This window comes from Dipodomys ordii, unplaced genomic scaffold (genome assembly GCF_000151885.1).
Source record: "Dipodomys ordii isolate 6190 unplaced genomic scaffold, Dord_2.0 Scaffold20, whole genome shotgun sequence".
NCBI lineage: Eukaryota > Metazoa > Chordata > Mammalia > Rodentia > Heteromyidae > Dipodomys > Dipodomys ordii.
The window spans coordinates 6,566,401-6,589,045 of record NW_012267236.1 but is presented as its reverse complement, the minus strand read 5'-3'; the positions used below and the strand labels follow the sequence as shown (position 1 = coordinate 6,589,045).

The 22,645-nt window shown below is 38.6% G+C and overlaps 1 protein-coding gene across 1 annotated transcript in view; it reads left to right on the top strand.

The window, feature by feature from the left end:
* Positions 1–22,645, top strand: part of Wdr43 (WD repeat domain 43) — a 52,993-nt gene that overhangs the window by 12,284 nt on the left and 18,064 nt on the right. The window contains 9 exon segments of the mRNA XM_013013736.1: positions 2,573–2,693; positions 3,846–3,985; positions 5,513–5,615; positions 10,107–10,171; positions 12,458–12,629; positions 14,127–14,213; positions 15,500–15,634; positions 18,734–18,947; positions 20,615–20,622. Of these exon segments, the coding sequence (XP_012869190.1) occupies positions 2,573–2,693; positions 3,846–3,985; positions 5,513–5,615; positions 10,107–10,171; positions 12,458–12,629; positions 14,127–14,213; positions 15,500–15,634; positions 18,734–18,947; positions 20,615–20,622 (1,045 nt within the window).

The window sequence follows — 22,645 nt, the reverse complement described above, 5'->3', positions numbered from 1 at the left end:
CACTGGATGGGATTTTGCTCTATTTTGTTTCCTACTGTGGCTTGAGTGACAGGCACACATCACTGTGTCCAGCTTCCCTTTGTTGAGATGGATGGAGTATTAGGAACTTTTCTGCCCAGACTGGCCTGGGACCACAATCCTCCCATTCTTGGTTTGGTTTCCAGTAGCTAGCTTTTGGCTTGAGATTTTATTTCTTGGAGAATTTGTCTTCATGTGAAGCAGGAAGTGCCTGCCAAACAACTACTACTGTGGTTCCTTTCATCATTTGCCTGAAAATTGTCTCTTTGCTGATGGGCCCTATTTCTCCCTTTGTTTAGTTAGCCCTGCATCTTTTCAGGGAGCCCATCAGTTGGTAGCTTCCTGAGAAAAAGGGTGCATATGGGGGTTGAGTTCTGGTTGTTCACCAGTGTCTTTGAACCCTGACAGTTGATGGATAATTTGAAGATCAAAAGAGTAAGGTTGGAAATAGTTTTCCCTCAGGAGTTTTTCTTGTTTTTTTTTTGCTATTTTCTTTTGAGTGTGTTATGTTTTGATTTGTTCATTTGCTTTACTTCCTGTTTTTCATGTTGAAGGAAGGCATTCTTCAGATTGCAGAAGATCCTTGACTGGCTGTTGCTATTTGAAAAAGAAATGTTAAAAAGCTGACTGGAAGCCGGGCACCAGTGGCTCATGCCTGTAATCCTAGCTACTCAGAAGGCTCAGATCTAAGAACCCCGGTTCAAAGCCAGCCCGGGCAGGAAAGTCTGTGAGACTCTTATCTCCAATTAACCACCAGAAATCTGGAAGTAGAGCTGTGATTCAAGTGATAGAACATTAGTCTTAAGCTTAGCAACAGTGCCCAGGTCCTGAGTTCAAGACCAGCACAGAAAGAAAAAGCAAGCTATTAACTAGAAGGCTTTGTTCTCAACTTGTGGAGGGATCTGGAGGCCTTTTGTTAGTATATGTATGTTGTTTCTTGGAACCCATCTTATTTCCCAGATGGAAACATTCCACTCCTTTAAAATGTTTAATATAATTGGTAGTATCCATATATTGTATGTATGTGCACACAGACATGATACAGTAATTCTGATAGGCTAGACCTGAAAAGATCTTAGATGATGAAGATACAGGAACATTATACTATGAGTTGCAAAATTCTTGCTGTGTAGGGTTAGGATATGCTGCAGGGGGACCTAGTAATAGTATTAACCTTCAGTGTGGAGTGGGAAGATAGATTCAGAAAGTGTCTCAGCTTCCTATAGGCAAGTAGGGACCAGGGTTTCTTATTATTATAAATGAATGTAGTGAAAATATTAGGTAATGAGTATTTGTGAGTCTTGAAGCTGTGGGAGTTGCTAAATAGGAAATTGGTAAAAACTTGTGGGAATGTGGCTTAGTGGTAGAGTGCTTCCCTGCCATGCATGAAGCCCTGGTTCAGTTCCTCGGTATCACATAAACAGACAAAGCCAGAAGTGGCACTGTGGCTCAAATGGTAGGGTGCTATCCTTGAGCAAAAGAAGCTCAGGGATTGTGCCTAGGCCCCAAGTTCATACCTCAGTTCTGGCATAGATAAAAAAGATTGACAAGAGTTTAGAAGTCAAGACAAAGGAAGAAAGTTCTTTATGCTTTTTATACTTGAGTACATACATTTCTTTGAACTAGTTTTATGTTTATCAACAATTTGTCATGTCTGTTGGTTTCTTTTGTATTCATTTGAATTCTTACTAATGCAAAGGAGTTATTTATCTATTCTTAATATATACTAAGTATTACTCCTTTGTAACCTATAATTTAGTAGGTGAATAGCCAGTGTCATTGCCTCCTTACTATCCTAAAAAGGTGAACCTTTCCATTACACTGGCAATACAAATGACTTTTCAAGAATGATTAGAAACTTGACTCTTCACAATCTGTTTCTAATCATTCTTGAGTATGAGAAAGGAATTACCTGTACCCAGTTTCAGTTTACAGTGGTAGTTCATCTGTGTAGATTTGGCATGGAAATCACCTTTTGGATTTTTTTGGGGGGTTATTTTGAGGCTGTAGTTTGAAAAGTCATTTGTATTGCCAGTGTAATGGAAAGGTTCACCTTTTTAGGATAGTAAGGATTGTGGTGAGAATAGATGGGCTTGTGGAGGTCCAGCTAGCTTGGTAGTTTTCTGATCATTAGCAGCTTGTCTCATGAGTCACAGGATACACAGCTCTCTATTTTGCATTCTTCTAACTTTTTTTTTTTGTCAGTCGTGGGGCCTGAACTCTGGGCTTGGGTGCTGTCCCTCAGCTCTTCAGCTCAAGGCTAGCGCTCTACCACTTGAGCTACAGCACCACTTCCTCTTCTCACTCTTAACCTACCCATTTCATGGCATATCTGGAAGATCTTCATTCTGTACTTCCTAGAGGGAGATTATGCAAGAGTACCCCATCAAGGAGACTTCTTTATGGTGGTATGCAAGAATACTACCCTAATATAACTTAGGGAGTACAGTTTGGTGTAGGTAATATTTATAAATGTTGAGGTTTTCTTTTGTTCTGCTCTGAGTAAAATATTCCCCCATTTATTGAGATGTATTTGCTTGTCTTCACACTACAGCAAGTGGAAAGGAGACAATAGCAGTGTCACTTCCCTGTGTGTTAGTCCAGATGGAAAGATGTTGCTTTCAGCTGGTCGAACAATCAAACTCTGGGTTTTGGAAACTAAAGAAGTCTACAGAGTAAGTGAATCAAAACTATTTCTAAGCATAACAATGTATAAAGCATCTATGGGGGAAGACAAATGGATGAGCTGCAGAATGTTATTTTAAGAATACTTGTAGACGGGCACCAGTGACTCAAGTCTGTAATCCTAGCTACTCAGGAGGCTGAGATCTGAGGATTGTGGTTGAAAGCAGGACGTGCTGCCTGGGCAGGAAAGCCTGTGAGACTCTCATCTCCAATAAACTTCTCAGAAAAAGCTGGAAGTTGTACTGTGGTTCAAGTGATAGAGTGCGAGCCTTGAACACAAAGAGGCTCAGGGACAGTGCCCGGGACCTGAGTTCAAGCCCCAGGACTTGTACACACAAAAGAAGATATTGGTAGCATATGGTTGTAGTCCTTGCTCTCAGGAGGATCACTTGAGCCCAGGAGTTTAGGCCAGCCTGGGCCAAATGGTAAGAATCTATCTCAAGAGTTACAACCATCGACCAAATCTAAACCAAAATCGATTCTGTATTTGTAAGTATTTCAGATAATAGGATTAACAGAAATCACCTTCCAAATCTGACTTTCTGACAGGTTACATATGTTGACATGAATTCGAAAAATGAGTAAACCAAATAAATGGAAATTGAAATAAACTTTTATTTTGCTATGGAATAATAAGCTTAGCATTTTTGTACGTAGTTTGCACTTAGCATTTCTTCTAGTTATAGTTTAACTGGGGACCTATTAGGAATAATCAGTTGCACTAAGGGGTTACTGAACTTGGTGCAATGATGATGCCTTAATTGTGGTTTCGACTCACTGAGAGTAAAATGAGGACCTACAATTCCTTGGCTGTGTCTGAGCGCTGAGCACCCCTTTAAAGTAGATAGAAATTGAGTGAATCTAACTAAAGCAAAAGGAAGAAAAAATACTTGGGTAGGATCATGAAAGACCAAGGCATATCTTTAGTACTTGCAGATAGTACTGAAAAAAAGTATTGAATATTGTGTAGACATTTTAATAAGTGAGATTATAATACTAGTAATTTGGTTTGCTTAGAGTTACATTCAACTGTTACTTTGTTGGGCTCTGCTGTCAAATGTATAATATCTAGTTTGTTTTTGATACACGTGTGCGTTACTGTTATGAAGTCATTCTCCTAAATGAGATACAACTTTATCCAGCACTTCACAGGACATGCAACGCCAGTGTCAACACTTATGTTCACTACTGTTCGACCTCCCAATGAGAGCCAGCCTTTTGATGGAATTTCAGGTCTTTATTTCTTATCTGGAGCAGTACATGACCGGTTACTTAATGTCTGGTAGGTAGTTGTTTTGGATTTGGGAGTTTAAACCTAGATTAATACAAATGATAAGTATGATAATTGTTTTTATTGTATTTGATGTTGAAACTACCTTGACTTCAAGAATTGAATGCCTAAAAATAAGTCTTTTTGAGAAAAAAATTGGGAGCATTCATAATAGACACCTTTTTTTAGAATGTTTTTGATTAGCAAATATACAGCACAATTGTCTTGTCTGAGTTATATATTGTCTTCATGAGGCCTTGTACTTAGGAACACTATATGGCACTTTAATACTTGATTTATGGGATATGTTATAAACAGTGAAGTCACTGACTAAAATGAGAAAAAAATCCACACAATCAATAGACACTTGTTTATAGTATGAGAGCTGAAATAAGGCAGAGTTGCCTTCCTTCATTCACTCTCAGTTGGGATCATTGAGCTGTGGGTCATTAATGTTTTTATTGGTTTGCAAGAATAGTGATTTTGAAGAATAAATTTTGGCTAGGCGCTGGTGGCTCACGCCTGCAATCCTAGCTACTTAGGCTGAGATCTGAGGATCATGAGTTCAAAGCCAGCCTGGGCAGGAAAGTCCATGAGATTCTTTATCTCCAATAAACCATCAGAAAACCGGAAGTGGTGCTATGGCTTAAGCTAGCCTTGAGCTGAAGAGCTGAGGGACAGTGCTCAGGCCCAGAATTCAAGCCCCATAACCAACCAAGCAGCCAGATTTACACAAGAATCTGAATAACAGGGACTTTGTGCATTTGTGTGTGTGTGTGTGTGTGTGTGTGTACATTTGTGTACATATATGTGTGAATGAATACATTTATACATCTGTATGTATATATATATATATGTGTATGTTTGTAGACACACAGTTTACTGACTTTCTGTACTGTTCTCTATTAATGAAGTGAATTTTTCCCAAATTTACTGTAGCTATGAGTGCAATGCCAGTCAAAATCCCAGTATCACTTTTTGTAGAAATTGACAGATTTTAAAGTTCAACTAGAAATGTAAAGGACATAGAACTTTGCAAAAGAAGAGACCAGACAATATTAGTCTGATCTCAGGACTTCTCAAGGTGTAAGCATCAATGCAGTGTGATTGACAGATGCTTGCCAGATGTTTAGCTGCTTTTTTTCTTTTCTTTTCTTTTCTTTTCTTTCTTTCTTTTTTTTGTCGGTCGTGGGGTTTGAACTCTGGGCTTGGGCGCTGTCCCTACGCTCTTCAGCTCAAGACCAGCACCCTACCTCTTGAGCCACAGTCCCACTTCTGGTTTTCTAGTGGTTTATTGGAGATAAGAGTCTCACGGACTTTCTGTCTGGGCTGGCTTTGAACTGCGATCCTCAGATCTCATCCTCCTGAGTAGCTAGGATTACAGGCGTGAGCCACCCACCGGCGCCTGGCTTATATGCTTTTTTCTAAAGCAAACATATTGCAATATAACTCTGACATAATTTTGTTTCAGGATTCTCTAGTGTGATTTCCCTCTTGTGTAAAACTGTCATTTTACCTAATGGCTTATTTGTTATCTAGGCAGGTCCGGTCAGAAAGCAAAGAAAAGAGTGCAGTAATGTCTTTCACAGTTACAGATGAACCTGTTTTTATTGACTTGACTTTGTCAGAAAACAAAGAAGAGGTAAGTGGCTTGTTATTTGAGAATTGGTTTTAGATTGTATAAAACTTACTTTGAAAATCAAAGTGTAGATGTGAGGGAGTAATGATAAAATGTAACCAAAATATTCTTAGCTCATTGGAGTAACTCCTAAATCACTGAGAAGCTTCATGTGCGGAACAGGAATGCTTGTAATCAAAGACTACTTTTTGTCTGTGTGCATGTGTGTGTGCATGTATGCCAGTATTAGGGCTTGAACTATCACTGGAATCACAGATCCACTTTAGCTTTTTGGTGGTTAATTGGAGACTTTTCTGCCCGGACTGGCTTTGAACCTTGATCCTTGTATCTCAGTCTTCTAAGTAGCTTAGATTACAGATAGGTATGAGCTACCTGTGCCCCATTCAATGATTATATATGTATTTAAATTCATTAAGTTACTTATTAAAAGTCATTGATATATGTATGGTTGCTATATTAGATGCAGTTTTGTGGTTATAAAAAGGCGTACTTTGTTTCATACTTTTTTATATTTTAGAATTTTTCATGTAAAAATTATAAATTTTAATGATTTTCATATCTCCGTTAAATACATTTGATTAATTGAAGTGCTTTATTTTTCATGTTTTTTTTTGGAACTAGTATTAAGAGATTGAGCCAGCAAGAATCCTACTTAATGAAAGGAAAGGCATAAGGATTTTCACTTTTAAGTCTAGCCTCTTCTCATGTTTTATAACCTTCTTACTTGTATTTAGAGATAATTTAGAAGTTTTTGTATGTCTTAGTATTTTTTTAAAAGTGTAACAGAAGATCTGGTTTAGATACTGATTGTACTTTTAACAATCTTGGCTTTCTGATGTACGATGGGGCATTGCTGATTATATTGGGAGAGCAGAGCCAGGAGTGGTTTTAAGTACTTAAAAATATTTTTTAGAGGCTGGGAAGGTGGCTCAGCGGGAGAGTGTCTGCCTTGCATGCATGAGGCCCTGGGTTCAATTCCTCAGCACCACATAAGCAGAAAAAGCCGGAAGTGCCACTGTGGCTCAAGTGGTAGAGTGCTGAAGGACAGCACCCAGGCCCAGAGTTCAGGCCCCATGACTGGCAAAGAAATTTTTTTTTTTTAGTAAAAATAACCGCAAAATAGCTTTGTAAAGTTAGGGGCATGGGATTGGATTGTCTGTATTCATTGTGATCAGTGCACTGACTAGGTCATGATAATCAGAAGTTTTGATCAGAGGAGTCTGATACCAAAGGAATTGCTTTGGTATTTGTTTCCATATTACATGCAAAAGATTTAATTTCAAAGTGACTTTCTGAACAATTTTACACTTTTTTATTATATGTATGTGTGTGGTTTTTGGGGGGTTTAATTAAATCTTACTGAAAGTAACAAGTTGCTGTGGATATTAGCTCAGTGGTAAAGCACTTGCCGAATACAAGACCTTGTGTTCCATGGACTAAGAATGCGGCTCAGTGGTAGAGTGCTTGCCTAGCATGCTTGAAGCCTCAGTACCACATAAATAGAAAAGGCTGGAACTGGCACTGTGGCTCAAGAGGTAACTAGTCTTGAGTATTTGGAGGCTCAGGACAGAGCCCAGGCCCTGAGTTCAAGTCCTGGAACCAGGAATAAAAAAAGAACCTGGGTTTAATTCACAGTACTCAAATGAAAGTAAGAAGCAAAAAAAAAAAAACAAAAAACAAAAAAAAATGAAGGAGGAAATGAGGGAGGGAGATTGACATGGTAAGGAAAATCATTGCAATCCCACGCCAAGCTTGCCCTAGTCTATTTAGATTATAAACCTAGTCTTGCTTTATATTTTTCTGTCTGAATCCTTTTGCTACTTTTAGATACAGTTCATTTTATCTTGTTACAAGGTTCACATTCTTAAAATGATCAATAATAAAAGTAAAGGAAAGAATAACTACTTTTTAAAAAAGATTTTGAAGCCTGAAGGTAGCTTGTCCCTGTAATTCTAGTGACTCAGGAATTGCCATATGAGGATCGTGGGATCACAGTTCAAAGCCAATCTGGTCAAAAAAGTCTAGGAGACTCTTATCCTAGTTTAAACACTCTCTTGCCCCAATACTAAAGTGGAGCTGTGGCTTAAGTGGTAGAATACTATCCTTTAGTGAAAAAGCTAAGGGACAGTGCCCGGGTCCTGGGTTCAAGTCCCAATATGGCATAAATAAGAAGAGCAAAAACTTGAACCAGTCCCAGTACCAGTACACAGAAAAAAAGAAAGATATTGAAGATAATAAACTAAGTGATGAAACTGAGAAGCCACATTCTTCTCTAATTGTGACATGTAAAACTGATTATGGCACATTGCAAAATTGTAGTTCCAGGGCTGGGAAGGTGGCTCAGTGGTAGAGCGCTTGCCTTGCATGCTCGAGGTCCTGGGTTCGATTCCTCAGCACCACATAAGCACAAAGAAAAAAGCCGGAAGTGGCACTGTGGCTCAAGTGGTAGAGTGCTAGCCTTGAGCTGAAGAGCTGAGGGATAGCGCCCAGGCCCAGAGTTCAGGCCCCACGACCGGACCAAAAAAAAAAAAAAATTGTAGTTCCAGTAGTAATAAAATTCCAAACTAAACTTTGGTCTATGATTATACAGAATTTCAATTGTCCAATAATGGATTTCCAATATTTCTAGACAGTTTGGGATTAGATTTTGAATCTGTTAATAGGATATCCTTAAAGGGAAACTTTCACATGCTGCTTAACCTTAAAATGTATGAACTTTTAAGAACATCTGTCCTCAGATTTCTTGTCTTTAACTACTAGTAAATGGGTTCTGGTAGCTCATGCCTGTAATCCTAGCTGTTCAGGAGGCTGAGATTGTGGTTCAAACCCAGCCCTGGGAGGAAAGTCCATGAGACTCCTAACTCTAGTTAACCACCAAAAGCTGGAAGTGGTACTATGGCTCAACTGGTAAGGCAGTAGCCTTGAGCAAAAAAGCTTGGAGAGCATCCAGGTCAGGTACCTAAACAAAAATGTTCCTAAGTGCTTTCACAATGCTACATGGAGCCTAACATACTTACTCTTATTTACAGTTTAGAATACAGATGGGAGCTTTTAAAAAATGCTAAAAATTCACTTATACAGCCTTCATTAAGAAAGTTTCAGCTGGGCGCCGATGGCTCATGCCTGTAATCCTAGCTACTTAGGAGGCTGACAGCTGAGGATCGTGGTTCAAAGCCAGCCCGAGTAGAAAGTCCGTGAGACTCTTATCTCCAATAAACCACTAGAAAACCGGAAGTGGCGCTGTGGCTCAAGCAGTAGAGTGCTTGCCTTGAGCTGAAGAGCTGAGGGACAGCTCTCAGGCCCAGAGTTCAAGGCCCACGACCGACCAAAAATAAAAAAAGTTTCAAGGGGTGGGAATGTGGCTCAGTGGTGGAGTGCTTGCCTGACATGCATGAAGTCCTGGGATCGATTTCTTAGCACCACATAAACAGATAAAGCTGGAAGTGGTGCTGTGGCTCAAATGGTAGAGTGCTAGCCTTTAGTAAAAGATCAAGGACAGTGCCCAGACCCTAAGTTCAAGCCCCAGGACTGGCAAAAAAAAAAAGTTTCAGTACCTAAAAGGAGAATGTTCACAGATCACTGGAACTGGAGGCTTGTCAGCAAGAGATTAGTTGATAGCAGCATTCAGACTATTGGGATACAAAAATTGGCAGTACAGGCTGGGAAGGTGGCTCAGTCGTAGAGCGCTTGCCTTGCATGCCTGAGGCCCTGGGTTCAATTCCTCAGCACCACATAAGCAAAAAGCCAGAAGTGGCGCTGTGGCTCAAGTGGTAGAGTGCTAGCCTTGAGCTGAAGAGCTGAGGGACAGAGCCCAGGCCCAGAGTTCAGGCCCCACGACCGGATCCCCCCCCCAAAAAAATTGACAATTCCGGAGGAATTAAAGTGATGATAGTTTAGGTCTCTATACCACTAATTGCCAGCAATAGATAGGAAATGGCATTTTAAACTGCCTGAGAATTCCACACAGCTCTTCTTCGAGGCATGTTCAACCAGCTATTGCCCTTGATTGAAACTTAGTTCATCTAACTTTGAGGTTTTATTTTCTGTGTTATACTTCTATTATGCTGGTTCTGGGGCTTGAACTCAGGGCTTGGGCTTTGTCCCTTAACCTTTTCTCTAAAGGCTAGAGCTCTGTCTACCACTTTGAACCACAGTGCCACTTCTAGCTTTTGGGTGGTTAATTGGCAATAAGGAGTCTCCTAGACTTGGCCTGTGTTGGCTGGCTTTGACTCTAATCCTTAGATCTTGGCCCCCTGAGTAACTAGGATTACATATAAGAGCCATGGGCGCCTGGCTCATGTTACCTTCTTGACCTAGGTATTGACTGTTGACAAAAACAACACTAATTGCTATTTTGTTAGAGGTAATTACTTTTAAATGTATTTTTGCTGTTTTTTTCCTTTGGTGGGGTGGGGAGAATTGAATTATCTTAAGTTAGATTGGAGGATTGAGCTCATTATTCATTATAGTTAATCAGCCACATTTTTCTTTTAGCCTGTCAAGTTAGCTGTTGTTTGCAGAGATGGTCAGGTCCATCTTTTTGAACACGTATTAAATGGGTAAGTTTTTCAAGTCAGGAATTTATTTCTGATTTTCTCTTATTTGTTCATACTTCCATCTTGTTATTATTACTATGTTTGCGTCTTGTTAGATTGTTAGAAGTATTTTTTCTTTTTTTGGTGCCTTCCTGTGGCTTGAAATTGAGGTTTGGACACTGTTCCTGAATTTCTTTTGCGCAAGGCTACTGCTCCACCAGTTGAGCCATAGTGCCAATTTTGGCTTTTTCTGAGTAGTTTATTTGAGATAAGAGTCTGAGGGACCAGAATGTCAGTGTACAAAAGGAAGTGTACTTACTACTGGATATATATAAATAAAACCCTGTTGTATATCACCTCTAAAATGACAATAAATTTAAAAAAAAGTCTCAGACTTTCCTGACCTGCCTGGGCTGACTTAGATCAGATTTGTAATCTTCAGATCTCAGTCTTCTGAATAGCTAGGATTACAGGGCTTGAGCTACTTTCGCCCAGCAGGAAAATATTCATTGCTTGTCCATATTAATGCAGTATGAACTCAAGCATTTAGAATCATATGTCATGGTTAGAAGAGTGGCTTTTTATCGTGTACTTAGTAAGTTTTGATGATTGCAATGAAGAATTTAAGTTTTGGAGAGTTTTGCTTACTTACATGTAGACTTTGCTAGCCTTAAACCGAACTCCCCTCCCCCTAACCTTGTGCCCCTTGGTCCTGGTGCTATCCTGTGGTGCTCACTACCACTTGAGTCACAGCCCTACTTTTGGCTTTTTAGTGGTTAATTGGAGATAAGAGTGTTCTAGACTTTCCTGCTTTGACTAACTATGAAACTTAGATCTCAGCCTCGAGTAGTCAGGATTACAAGTGTGAGCCTTAATCTAGCCTTAATTTTATCTTCCACTTTCCCTTCCCTTACATATGTGTGTGGATCTGTAAAGTGTTTAGTAGACAGAAGAGTAGAGTTGGTAATCTTTACAGACCAGATTTAGTAACCTCTAGCCTTTAAAGCATAAAATACTTACTTTTAGCTCTAAAGAAAATGCTTGTCAGATCACTATCAATGCAATCTGTGACTCATTTATATTTACAGTTAGGTTAAATTTTAAAATGGTTTTAACCCTTTTATTAATACCTTCAGTAGCATTTGTCTAGGAATTTAAATTTTATAGACTAATTATCAAAGAAAGTAGTGTGTACTTAAAAACTTTCATGGGAACTGCGGATATATCTCATGAGTAGTGTTTGCCTAGCATGGGTGATGTTTTTGGCAGCATTACCTCCCCCTGTCTCCCTAAAAAGCCCCAGAAAATTTAAATCTCTCTTCAGTGAGATCTCCTAGAGATCACATTTCAGTGTGTGGCACTTGCAGCTTTTATCTACGTAGTGAAGAATGTACATGTCAAGAAATAGTGTTTTCTGGTGAGGACTTAAGCATTTTTTGTTTGACCTAAGTTTTAAGAGTCATTCTGTGATGAATTTCCTAAAGAGAGATAAAGGCCAAAGCAGACACACCAAAGAAACCCCTCTGCATTTAGAGATAGTTGTGGCAGTGGATTCTAGGATGAACGATGGACAGGGACATTATGGGACAGGAGGATGCATAAAGTTGTGATTGTAGAGTGTGTGTGTACTCAACTGGAATGAATGTGTGGCTGAGATAAAGTGAAGCACATGGCATTAGACACTATAGCATTTGAGTATTCTTGATACAGGAATCAAGAGTATTGTTGTAAAGAATAACAGCCAAAGGGGGTTGCACTGATCAAAAAATGGTGTTATAAATTGATGAGTTGAGCTGAAACCAATTTGTACTATTTAAAGACATGTGAAAGGTGTGACTGAGATGCAGCTAGAGGGAGAAGGGAGAAATAACTGATGAGGTAACAATTTAGTTTTTGTGGGAGAGATTGTTGAAATGTCACTAAAAACATGTCCATGCCTAAAGCACAAAAGTTGTTAGAGAAAAAATGGCTATAACTTTGGAGGATGCAAGGATGAGTTAGGGTAGAGGAAGAAGGTGAAGAGTACCTTTAGAGAAGACATGGAGAGCATATTGATACTAGAATTGCATTCAAGTTGGACTGAGGCTTTTGGGGATTGGGAATTATTGTGGATAGGACCAAATGGCAGAAGGGCACATAGGATTGAAAGATCATTTAGGGGTTTGATGCCTCCTAACTAAATGAGATAGAGGAGTAAGTTGTTCTGTGTGTGTGTGTGTGTGTGGTCTTGTTGCATTTTTGTAACTTGAGAGAATTAATAAGAGATGTGTTATTTCATATTCTCTAATCTTCTTTTTCCTCCATTTCTAGACATTGCAAAAAGCCTTTGAAGTCCAACTGCACAATTCAAATAGCAACGCCTGGGAAAGGCAAGAAATCATCACCAAAACCCATCCCTATTCTAGCAGCTGGCTTCTGCACAGACAAAATGTCTTTGCTGCTCGTGTATGGAAATTGGTTTCAGCCTACTATTGAGCGAGTGGTATGTATATGTTATTCTGGGATAGAAACATTCAGCATTAAACTGTATGGAAAAGATTGATTTTTTTTAAAAAAGAAAGCCACATTTGCAAACATTTAATTAAAGGACCTTTCACTGTTTAATTTGTAAGACTTTTGTTCAATCCAAGATGCCTATAATACCATTTTCAGACCTAGGTGAGATAAAATATTGCTTGAGATGGCAACTTCCCCTTTCCAGTGTCCTATTTTAGAAATGTGTTTTATACAATAGCCACATTAAAAGATGCTAGTTTTGCTTGTACTGAGATTTGAACTTAGGGCCTCATGTACGCTCAGCTTTCTTGCTCAAGGCTGGTGCTCTACCACTTGCACCACCACACTTCCAGATCTTTTTGCTGGTTGGTTATTTTGGAGATGATGCCTCTCAGAATCCTGCTTGGGCTGGCTTGGAACTACGATCCTCCAGGTTTTAGCCTCTTAACTAGATATCCAGCTCATACTCACCATTTTTCAGGATGTATTTTCCTAGTGGCTTTGTTTTGGTCAACACAGTTATGACCTATTAACTAATTTAACTCCATTAAGAGCCTTAGAGGTAGCACACTTTGAATTTTTAAGTGGAAATAGGCAGTACAGTGACTTTGTTTTTTACCATGAAATTTCTTTAAATTTATTCTGAGTTACTGGCTGTGTTCTTAGGTGGTAATACCTCACTCTTGGGAAGACTACGTAGATGTTTACATGGCCAAGAAAATGTTCTTCTTGATTTAATTGAAAAAATGCTTTCTTTTTCTGTCTTTTTTTCTGAGGTGCCAGGTCCCAAGTACTAGGCCCTCATATGTCCTAGGCAAGCACTCTACTATTGAGCCACATTCTTATCACAGAGTACTTTTTTTTTTTTTTTTTTTTTTTGGTGGGGCCTGAACTCTGGGCCTGGGCGCTGTCTCAGCTCTTCAGCTCAAGACTAGCACTCTGCCACTTGAGCCACAGCGCCACTTCCAGCTTTTCTTTTTTTTTCTTCTGCTTATGTGGTGCTGAGGAATCAAACCCAGGGCCTCAGGCATGCAAGGCATGCGCTCTACCTCTGAGCCACCTTCCAAGCCCCCCTGGGCTGGCTTTGAACTGTGATCTTCAGATCTCAGCCTCCTAAGTAGGGTAGATTTTTCTTTATAACATGTTGACCTGCTGTAGCTTTTAAAATCTGCTACATCTTAAAGCTCTTGGCCTTTTAAAACTGTGTATAAGAAAAATTGAAATAACTCATAACTAGAGAAGTAAGCATTGAACCCATGTTTTCAATTGACTCCCTAACTCAGCTGCTGTAGTCTGAGTGGTGACTGTCGCTAACAGTCATCACTGTTACATATTTTTCTATTTGTATTACATATTTATTGTGTATTTTTATAGTTGTATTTTTATAAAAATGTACAATTTTTCACTTGTTCTTATTCCAAGTTGCTTGTTTGGCATTGTTTATTTTCTTTCACACCTTTCCTTCCCTTAAAACTGTTTCCAGGCTTTAAACTCCAAAGAACCTCATATGTGTTTAGTACGAGATATTTCAAATTCCTGGGCCCCAAAAGTAGAAACGGCTGTAACAAAGGTGAGTGCATTACAGGTGTAAATTTAAGAACAAGCAATGTGATTGTATTGACTTAACTTGTATATTTAGACTTCATGTATCTTTTTTTGGGGAGAGGTGGGAATTGGGTGATACTGGGAGTGGGGGTAAAGGGAGAACAGACTCGAGCCCAGGTTGTCTTGGAACATGAAATCTTGCCTCAGTCTCCTGAGTGCTGAGATTGTATGTGTGTCTCCATGCCTGGCTTTTCTTTACTATGTCTTTGAGATATGTATGATCTTATAAATTTTATGGGATTATGCCATTAGATACCAAAACAGTAAAATTTTATTTCTGTGCCCTTGTTGGCTGAGTGACTGTATTGATGACTAGCAGTTTAAGGTTTTCTTTAGTTCCTTCCTGTTCACATGTAGGGTCATGCTAGTAACAGACTTCAATATATGATTTTATCAATGATTAATAACATTGTTTAGAAGAATGCTGTATTTCAGGTTGCAATTGAACCATAGCTGGGCTGGAATTTATTATCACATAGAAGAACATTAGTGTTTTCTCCACATTTGAATGTTGCTTGATGTTTACTGTTGAGTGGTTTAGTGAGAAAGGAAAGGCCATGATTTGCTATGATGACATCCACATGGTTTCGCTTCTGGCTGAGTTTCAGAGATGACACATTTCTCTTGGCTGTCTGAGCATTTCTGGCAGACAATTCTGATGGGGATATAATGTGTGAATTTACTTTTTAACGTAAATTAGTGTGTTCTGCCTAATCTGTAGATTTTTTTCTCTTTTTAACTCTTAATGAGTTATTGTAAGCTTTAAAACTATTAACTTTCAGTTTATCATTTAAAAACTTAACTTGCCCCCCCCCCAAAAAAAAAAAAAACAAAAACTACTTGCCATTGGGTACCAGTGCCTCATGCCTGTAATCCTACCTACTCAGGAGGCTGAAATTTAATGATCGCAGTTCAAAGTTAGGCTTGGTAGGACAGTCCCAGAGGCTCTTATATCCAATTAACTACCAAAAAGCTGGAAGTGAAGCTGTGGCACAAATGGTAGTAGAGCACTAGCTTTGAACAAAAAAGCTTAGTTTGTTCCCTAGTCCCTGAGTTTAAGCTCCATGACTGGCACACAAAATGACTAATTTGCCAACATTAATGTTCATCTTGAGTTCCTGTTAGGGTAATTAATTTACATTGTATTTCCTAGCAGAAAAGCCTTTAGAAAGCTATATGTTTTCACATTGTTAAAACACAATAACTAAAATATCATTTTCTCTTCTGTACCCCTGACACTGTGTTGGACAGGTGAGAACACCAGTGATGGATTCTGAAGTAAAAGTCCTGGTTCCTGGAATCCCTGGACATCATGCACCTGTCAAGCCTCCTCCTCCCTCACAAGTGAAGGAAGTAGACAGCAAGAGGAAATTAGAGGGTAAAGAGGTAATGTAGCCATTTGACCAGTCATTTGAGGTTTTAGAATGATTTTGAATAGATATTTTGGATAGACCCAAAGTAAGGATTTCAGAGGTTTGCTGAGATTGCTGCTGTTGAATCATTTTCATCCTAGACAGCTTATCTAGATTATCACCTTTGTAAGACTCTTTTGGCCTTTGATCAGAGAAAATGGAGGTTCTAATAACAAAATAGAGTCTAGCTATTTATAGCTAAATTGATGGCAGAAATTTGAATAAATTAAGCCATGGCTTGCTGTGATGATTTCCATTGGGTTTCGCATGTTGCTGAATTCCAGTGATGCCTAATTTTCTCTTGGCTGTCTGAGCAATCCTGGCTGTTTTCATGGCCATTGGTTGGACTTTAAAAGTGGATCATAGTGTATAAACCATCTTTATAAACTTGATGTTTTGGGGCTGAGGGTTTAGCCCAGTGGAAGGGCTCCTGCCTGGCGTGCAAGGCCCTGGGTTCGGTCCTCAGCCCTGGAAAAATCCCAAATCCTGTCCCTTTCCATGCATACTGTATCTATACTAAGTCTTTTTTACATTCTAAGTCCATTTACATTCTTCACTCTTGAGTAAGCTAGATTTTTTTCACTGTTTTATTCTTTAAAAGGATATTAAAAAAATACATAATTCTAGGGCTGGAAATGTGGCTTAGTGTGGAGAGTGCTTGCCTAGAATCCATGATTCCTCAGTACCACACAAACAAAAAGCTGGAGTTGGCACTGTAGCTCAAGTGATAGAGTGCTAGTCTTGAGCAAAAGAAGTAGAAGTTCAGGGATAGTGCCTAGGCCCTGAGTTCAAGGCACCAAGACTAGACTAGCAACCCCCCCCCCCCCAAAAAAAAAAAAAAGACCAACAAAAATCATAATCCTATTTTCTAAGTCAGATAATGAGAACTTTTTTTTTGGTCGATCATGGGGCTTGAACTCTGGGCCTGGAGGCTGTCCCTGTGCTCTTTAACTTAAGACGTGTGCTCTAACTCTTGAGCCACAGTGCTCCTTCTGGTTTTCTAGTTGTTTATTGAAGATCAGAGTCTCATGAACTTTTCTGCCAGGGCTGGCTTTGAACTGTGATCCTCAGATCTCAGCCTCCTGAGTAGCTAGGATTACAGGTGTGAGCCACCGGCGCCCAGCTATGAGCATTTTTTTGTTTTAGGCAATGTTACCCCTTCACTTTCCCCTCCCGTTCCTGACCATAAGTTATATAGTTCATTTTCTACATAGTATATGTTGAATAGCATGATTGTGTTTGTTTACTCTTCCTCTTTCGCTTTCTTTAGCCACCCTTCTCCTCTCCCCCAAAGAAGACAAAAAAAAGCTCAAAACAAAAATAAGCCTCTACCACCATCAACAAAAACACCCATATTTTTCATTTTCTGGAATTGATTTCATAAATAGTATTTTAAATGTTCAGAAGAGTTAAACCTTTGGATTCCTTCCCTTAGGGTATCCTTTTAGTCTGTGTGAATGCCTGAGTCCTGAATGTACAATCATACTTTAGATCTAGCTTCCACATAAGAGAAAACATACCATTTCTGTCTTCTTGTCTCTCTATCTGTCTCTGTCCGTCTCTCCCCCTCTCTCTCTCTCTGGTTGGCTTACCTTAACATGATTTGTTCTAGTTCCATCCATTTGCCTGCAAATGACACAATATAGATTTTTCTAATGGAGTCCATTGTATATATGTGCTACATTTTATTGATTCCCTTGTCTATAGTAGGGCTTCTGGGCTGTTTCCATAACTTTGCTGTTGGAAGTAGTGCAGCAATGAGCGTGGATATATGTCTTTACAGTATCCTGACTTGTAATCTTCTGGGTACATGCCCAGGAGTAGTATGGCTGGGTTGTAGGGAATATTTATGTTTAGTTTTTTGAGGAGCCTCCCAACCGCCTTACAGAATTGTTTTCTTAGTTTACATCCCCACCAACAGTGCAATGTAGTTCCTTTACCCTCCCTTCCTTACTAGCATTTTGTTTGAATTTTTGATTTCCAATCTAACTGGGATGGGATGGAATCTCAAAAATTGTTTTCATTTGCATTTCTAGAAAAGGAACATTTTTAAGAGTTAATGTTTATGGCTCGCTATTTGACGGAGGATTAGAGATGACCTAACTCTTCATCAAAAAATATCTCTTGATAATGTGATACTTGACCTTAAAAACAAGTGCAAACTTTTTTCTTGTTTTGTTTTTGGAATGGCCTAAATTCATTTCTAATTTCCTCCTGCTGTTTTAATGTTTTTAATGTAGGTTAATCCAAGTAAGTAGTTTTCCAGAGCTCATGTATGTGCTTTGCTAGTCAGTAGAAGAAATTTTATTTTTAATTAGCCAATGAAAGCTAGCTTGCATGGGCTGGGAAGGTGGCTCAGTGGTAGAGTGCTTGCCTCACATGCCTGAGGCCCTGGGTTCGATTCCTCAGCACCACATAAACAGAAAAGGCCAGAAGTGGCGCTGTGGCTCCAATGGTAGAGCGCTAGCCTTAAGCTGAAGAGCTGAGGTACAGCGCCCAGGCCCAGAATTCAGGCCCCATGACTGGCAAAAAAAAAAAAAAAAAAAAAGCTAGCTTGCAGTCTATAATCTCTTAGGCTGGTTTTAATCAGAAATCAGTTATATTGAGTTGGGTCTTTGTAATACCTTGCAATGTATTTGTACTTAAAAATTCAGAACTTACAAAGGATACTTGAGTAAGGCATATTCTACCTAGTAATCATAATTTGTAACTCACTAAGGAAAAATTCATGTTATACAGTTGTTTGGGAGCAAAACTGTTCCTTTGATAATACTTTGTTTCTTTTTATTGATCTGAGCTTAATGCCAAGCGATAGTTAGACTTGATAGTTCTTTTCTTGTACTGCAATATAACAAAATTTGAATGCCTGTAGAAAGGGAATGACTTACATTTTCTAATCATCACTTCTTGGTCTTTTTTTTTTTTTTTTGCTAGAATTTGGGATCTTGAATGTAGATTATCTCCATATTGTTGTACTGAGATTGGATTGGACTGAGCTAACAGGAGCATATTTCTGCTTGTTAGGTTGAGGCCTGGTCTGGTTAAACCTTACCAAATCATTTCTGTTCTATAGGTTAGCATTGAAGAACGCCTGGGAGCAATGGATATAGATAAAAAAGAAAGTAAAGAGGACCTTCTGCAGACGAATAGCTTTCCAGTTCTTCTCACACAGGGTTTAGAGAGCAATGATTTTGAAATGCTAAATGTAAGTATTATAGACACTTTTTCACTGAAAAAGATGGTTATTTTCTCTTAGGAGCACATTCTCAGAGTGATAATCTTGTTATGTGACAGTTTTTAACAATGCTTTTGAGCTTGGTCAAATTTATTTATCACTTGGTGGCATTATACAGACAGTCACTAACCTACCATGGGATTGTGTTGAGTCTTTTCAACCTGGAATGCATTTTCTCATAGAAATACTGTTCTGAATTTTGTTAGGTTATTAGGCTTTAGCTTATAAAAGCCTGTATAAAGTGTAGCTGAACTATAACACTCAGCATTCTAGATCACAATTTATATTTTTTTCTGTAGGAAAATGCGTTCCTGAGTTTTTACTCTGGATTCCAGAAACTTATTTCCCCCTGGCCGTGAGAGGGGCCGGTGAGGTGGAACCTTGGCAATGGGTAGGAGGTTTGAGGGGGAATTCAGGAGGGTTGGGGGTGATGTTGTAAAATACTTAGAGGTAAAGCTACCGGAAACTGTATAAAGACACTATTTACAATTTCTGTGTACGTTAGTGGCTGTTTGTGTGAAGTTACTCAAAGTAGTCCTTCAATTTCAAAGTTTAGAAAATTTATGTGTGCAAGCAATTGTAATTAAGCAATGTTCAAGCAAATTACTTTTCATTGCTAAGTGCTTTCTTAAATGACAACAATGTTACACTTCGTTGAATCTGTAACTTACAAAGTATAGTGTCTTGCTTTTATTTTGTCTTAGTGGAATATCTAATGTTTGCATAATTTGGCCAAAAGAAAGGAAACCAACAGATCTTTCAGCCACAGATTACTTCCAAAGTAGTTTGTAAATGTAGGTGTTTTAGAAGGTAGATTTTTTTAATTTATTGTGGGAAGAAACCTAGGCAAAATGTCTCCTAAGTTATGATATCTTAAAAATGATTAAATATTTCATCCAGGGATATATGTGTGTGTGTGTGTGTGTGTGTGTGTGTGTGCGCGCACACACACACACACACACACACACACACACACACACACATACCTCTAACCCTATTCAACTAAAAAACAACTACTGTTCATTACATTGCTATACATTGCTATATCAGTTCCGTGAAATACCAAATATCATTGGTTATTACATTTCCTTATAATTATAGCCTTTTTTTTTGGGGGGGGTCCAGTTGTGTGGCCTGAACTCTGGGCCTGGGCGCTGTCCCTCAGCTCTTCAGCTCAAGGCTAGCATTCTACCACTTGAGCCGCAGCGCCACTTGTGGCTTTTTTTTTTTTCCTGCTTATGTGGTGCTGAGGAATTGACCCCAGGGCCTCAGGCATGCAAGGCAAGCGCCCTACCACTGAGCCACCTTCCCAGCCCCAGGCTTTTATTTCTACTAAATAGGATCCCCCAAAAAATCCACATTGTACTTGGTTGATTGGCTTCTTTAGTCTTTTGTAATTGATTTTTTTTAAAGAAAGCTAGATTTTTTTTTGCCCAGTCTAGCATCTTTTGTTGTAGATTTTGCCTACTACATGTTTGTGATATAATTTAATCTGCTACTGTGCTCATTGTGGTTTCTATACATAGGGTAATTAGGTCTAGCAACATGAAGACATTATTAAAGGTACAGGGAAGGGCTTTTACAACAGCCTCTTTTTTATTCAGCCATATTCTTGTGATACTTTACCTAGCGATTACATATTTGCCCATTTTATACTCGGAAAAAGAAAGAGCCAAGTAAAACCAATCGAGTTTTCTCCATGGTAGATGGTAAGAAGAGTACAGGAAGTGAGCAGAGACAAGAATACAACAAGGGAGGTAAAAATACCTGTCCCAGAAAGCTGAACAGGAAAATTTATTGCTATATGAAGGCAGATATACAGCCCAGAGAAATAATTTATAGCTTAAGGCAAACAGAAACCTAGTGCTTTGTGTGTAATTGATAGCATCCATGAGATAAATGCTTTAAAATATTTTGCAGAAGTTCCCACTTAGAGTTAATAGTACCAAAAAGCATTTGGGTAAATGTAAAATTGATGACAATACCACAACATTGAAAATTTTAACAGTTGAGAGACTAAACAGAGACTTAGGGAAATAAAGATTATCCCTGGGGATATATTAGAATTTTCAGTGTTGTTACAGTTAGGAAGTCTCTCCTAAGTAATGTGTTTAACCTATTAAAAGTTAATTAAAATAGCCAGTGTCAGCTACTTTTTAGAAATTGACAAAGGCATCCTAAAATTTCTGTAGACAAAAGACATGTAATAACCAAAGCAACAAAAAAAATTGCCTTTGGAAGAATTATTCTGTATCATTTAAGATATAGTCAATATATTTGGATGTTAGTGAAAGAGAATATGGCTTAAGAGACCAAAATAGAGCTCAGAAATAATCACAAATAACTGGGAAAGTTGCTGAATCTCAACCTCAGGCTTTCCTCGAAGATCAATGCAAAATAGGTCATAGACCTAAATATAAGGTCTGAAAACTGAATTTATAGAAGAAAGTAAGTTTCCAAAACATATTTTATAAAAACAATAAAAAGCTAAAGGAAAAAATAGGTCATTGGACTCTTATTAACGCTTAATGCTCTTGAAGAGTCAGTTAGGTACTTTAGAATGATAGTGTCTAAAATCCCAGCACACTGGAGGCTGTGGTAGGAAGATTGTGAGTTCAAGGCCAACATAGGTTACATAGTAAGATCCTGTTTATAAAAACAAAAAAAAGATAACAGAGGCATGGAAAGACAAGGCATACATTGGAAAAAATATTTTTAGATTAAGAGTTTTGTCTATAACATACTTAAGAAACACTCTCAATGATAAGAATCAAAAGAATAGTTTGATAACAAGTTTGAATAGATGCTTCCTAGAATTCAGATGGTTCATATTACGTAATCATGTGAGATGGTAAAGGCACTTTGGAAACCAGTTTGTCAGTTAAGTAGCAGTAAAGGATACAACAACTATATAATCTAGTCATTCTGCTTGAATTCCTATAGCCACTTTAATTCTAATAGCAAAACATCTTTTCTATATGAAAGAATGGAAAAGACTCAATAGGTGAATTGATAGATTAATCATTTAGATGGAGAACTAGTTGCCTGTGGATCACTGTTATCCTAGCCACTCAAGAGACCGAGACCTGAGAATCTCCAACTAACTAGGAAAAGTCTGGAACTAGAGACATGGCTCAATTGATATAGTATCAGGTCGGGCAGAAAATAACTGAGTGAATACTCAGAGTTAAATCCCCAGTAACTGCACCCTCCATAAAAGAATTAAGAATGGATGAAGGGCTCATAACATGTTTCTCTTGTATAAAAATTCTGGAGATAAGTCTAGTGTTTGTCTGTTTTGTGGTGCGGGGACCAAAGCTATGGTACATGCTAAGGGAATGAATGCTCTACCATCAGTCTACATACCCACTCTCCAATTTTCAAACTTTTAGTAATAAACAGCGGGCAACAACAATTTTGAGTTTATATTTTGTAGTCACTCTATTTTTAAGACAACATAGCTTGGTGGTTTGGATAAAAGATGGAAGATTTTTTTAAAGAAACATGATAGCTCTCAAAAAGTAATGTACAGAGCTTCTCAAGTAGTTTCTCTAGATGAGTTTCTCTAGATGATTGGAACTTTATGAAAACTGATCTATAAAAAGGAAGTGAATTGCCGGGCGCTGGTGGCTCACACCTGTAATCCTAGCTACTCAGGAGGCTGAGATCTGAGGATCGCGGTTCAAAGCCAGCCCAGACAGAAGAGACCGTTGAGACTCCTATCTCCAATAAACCACCAGAAAACCGGAA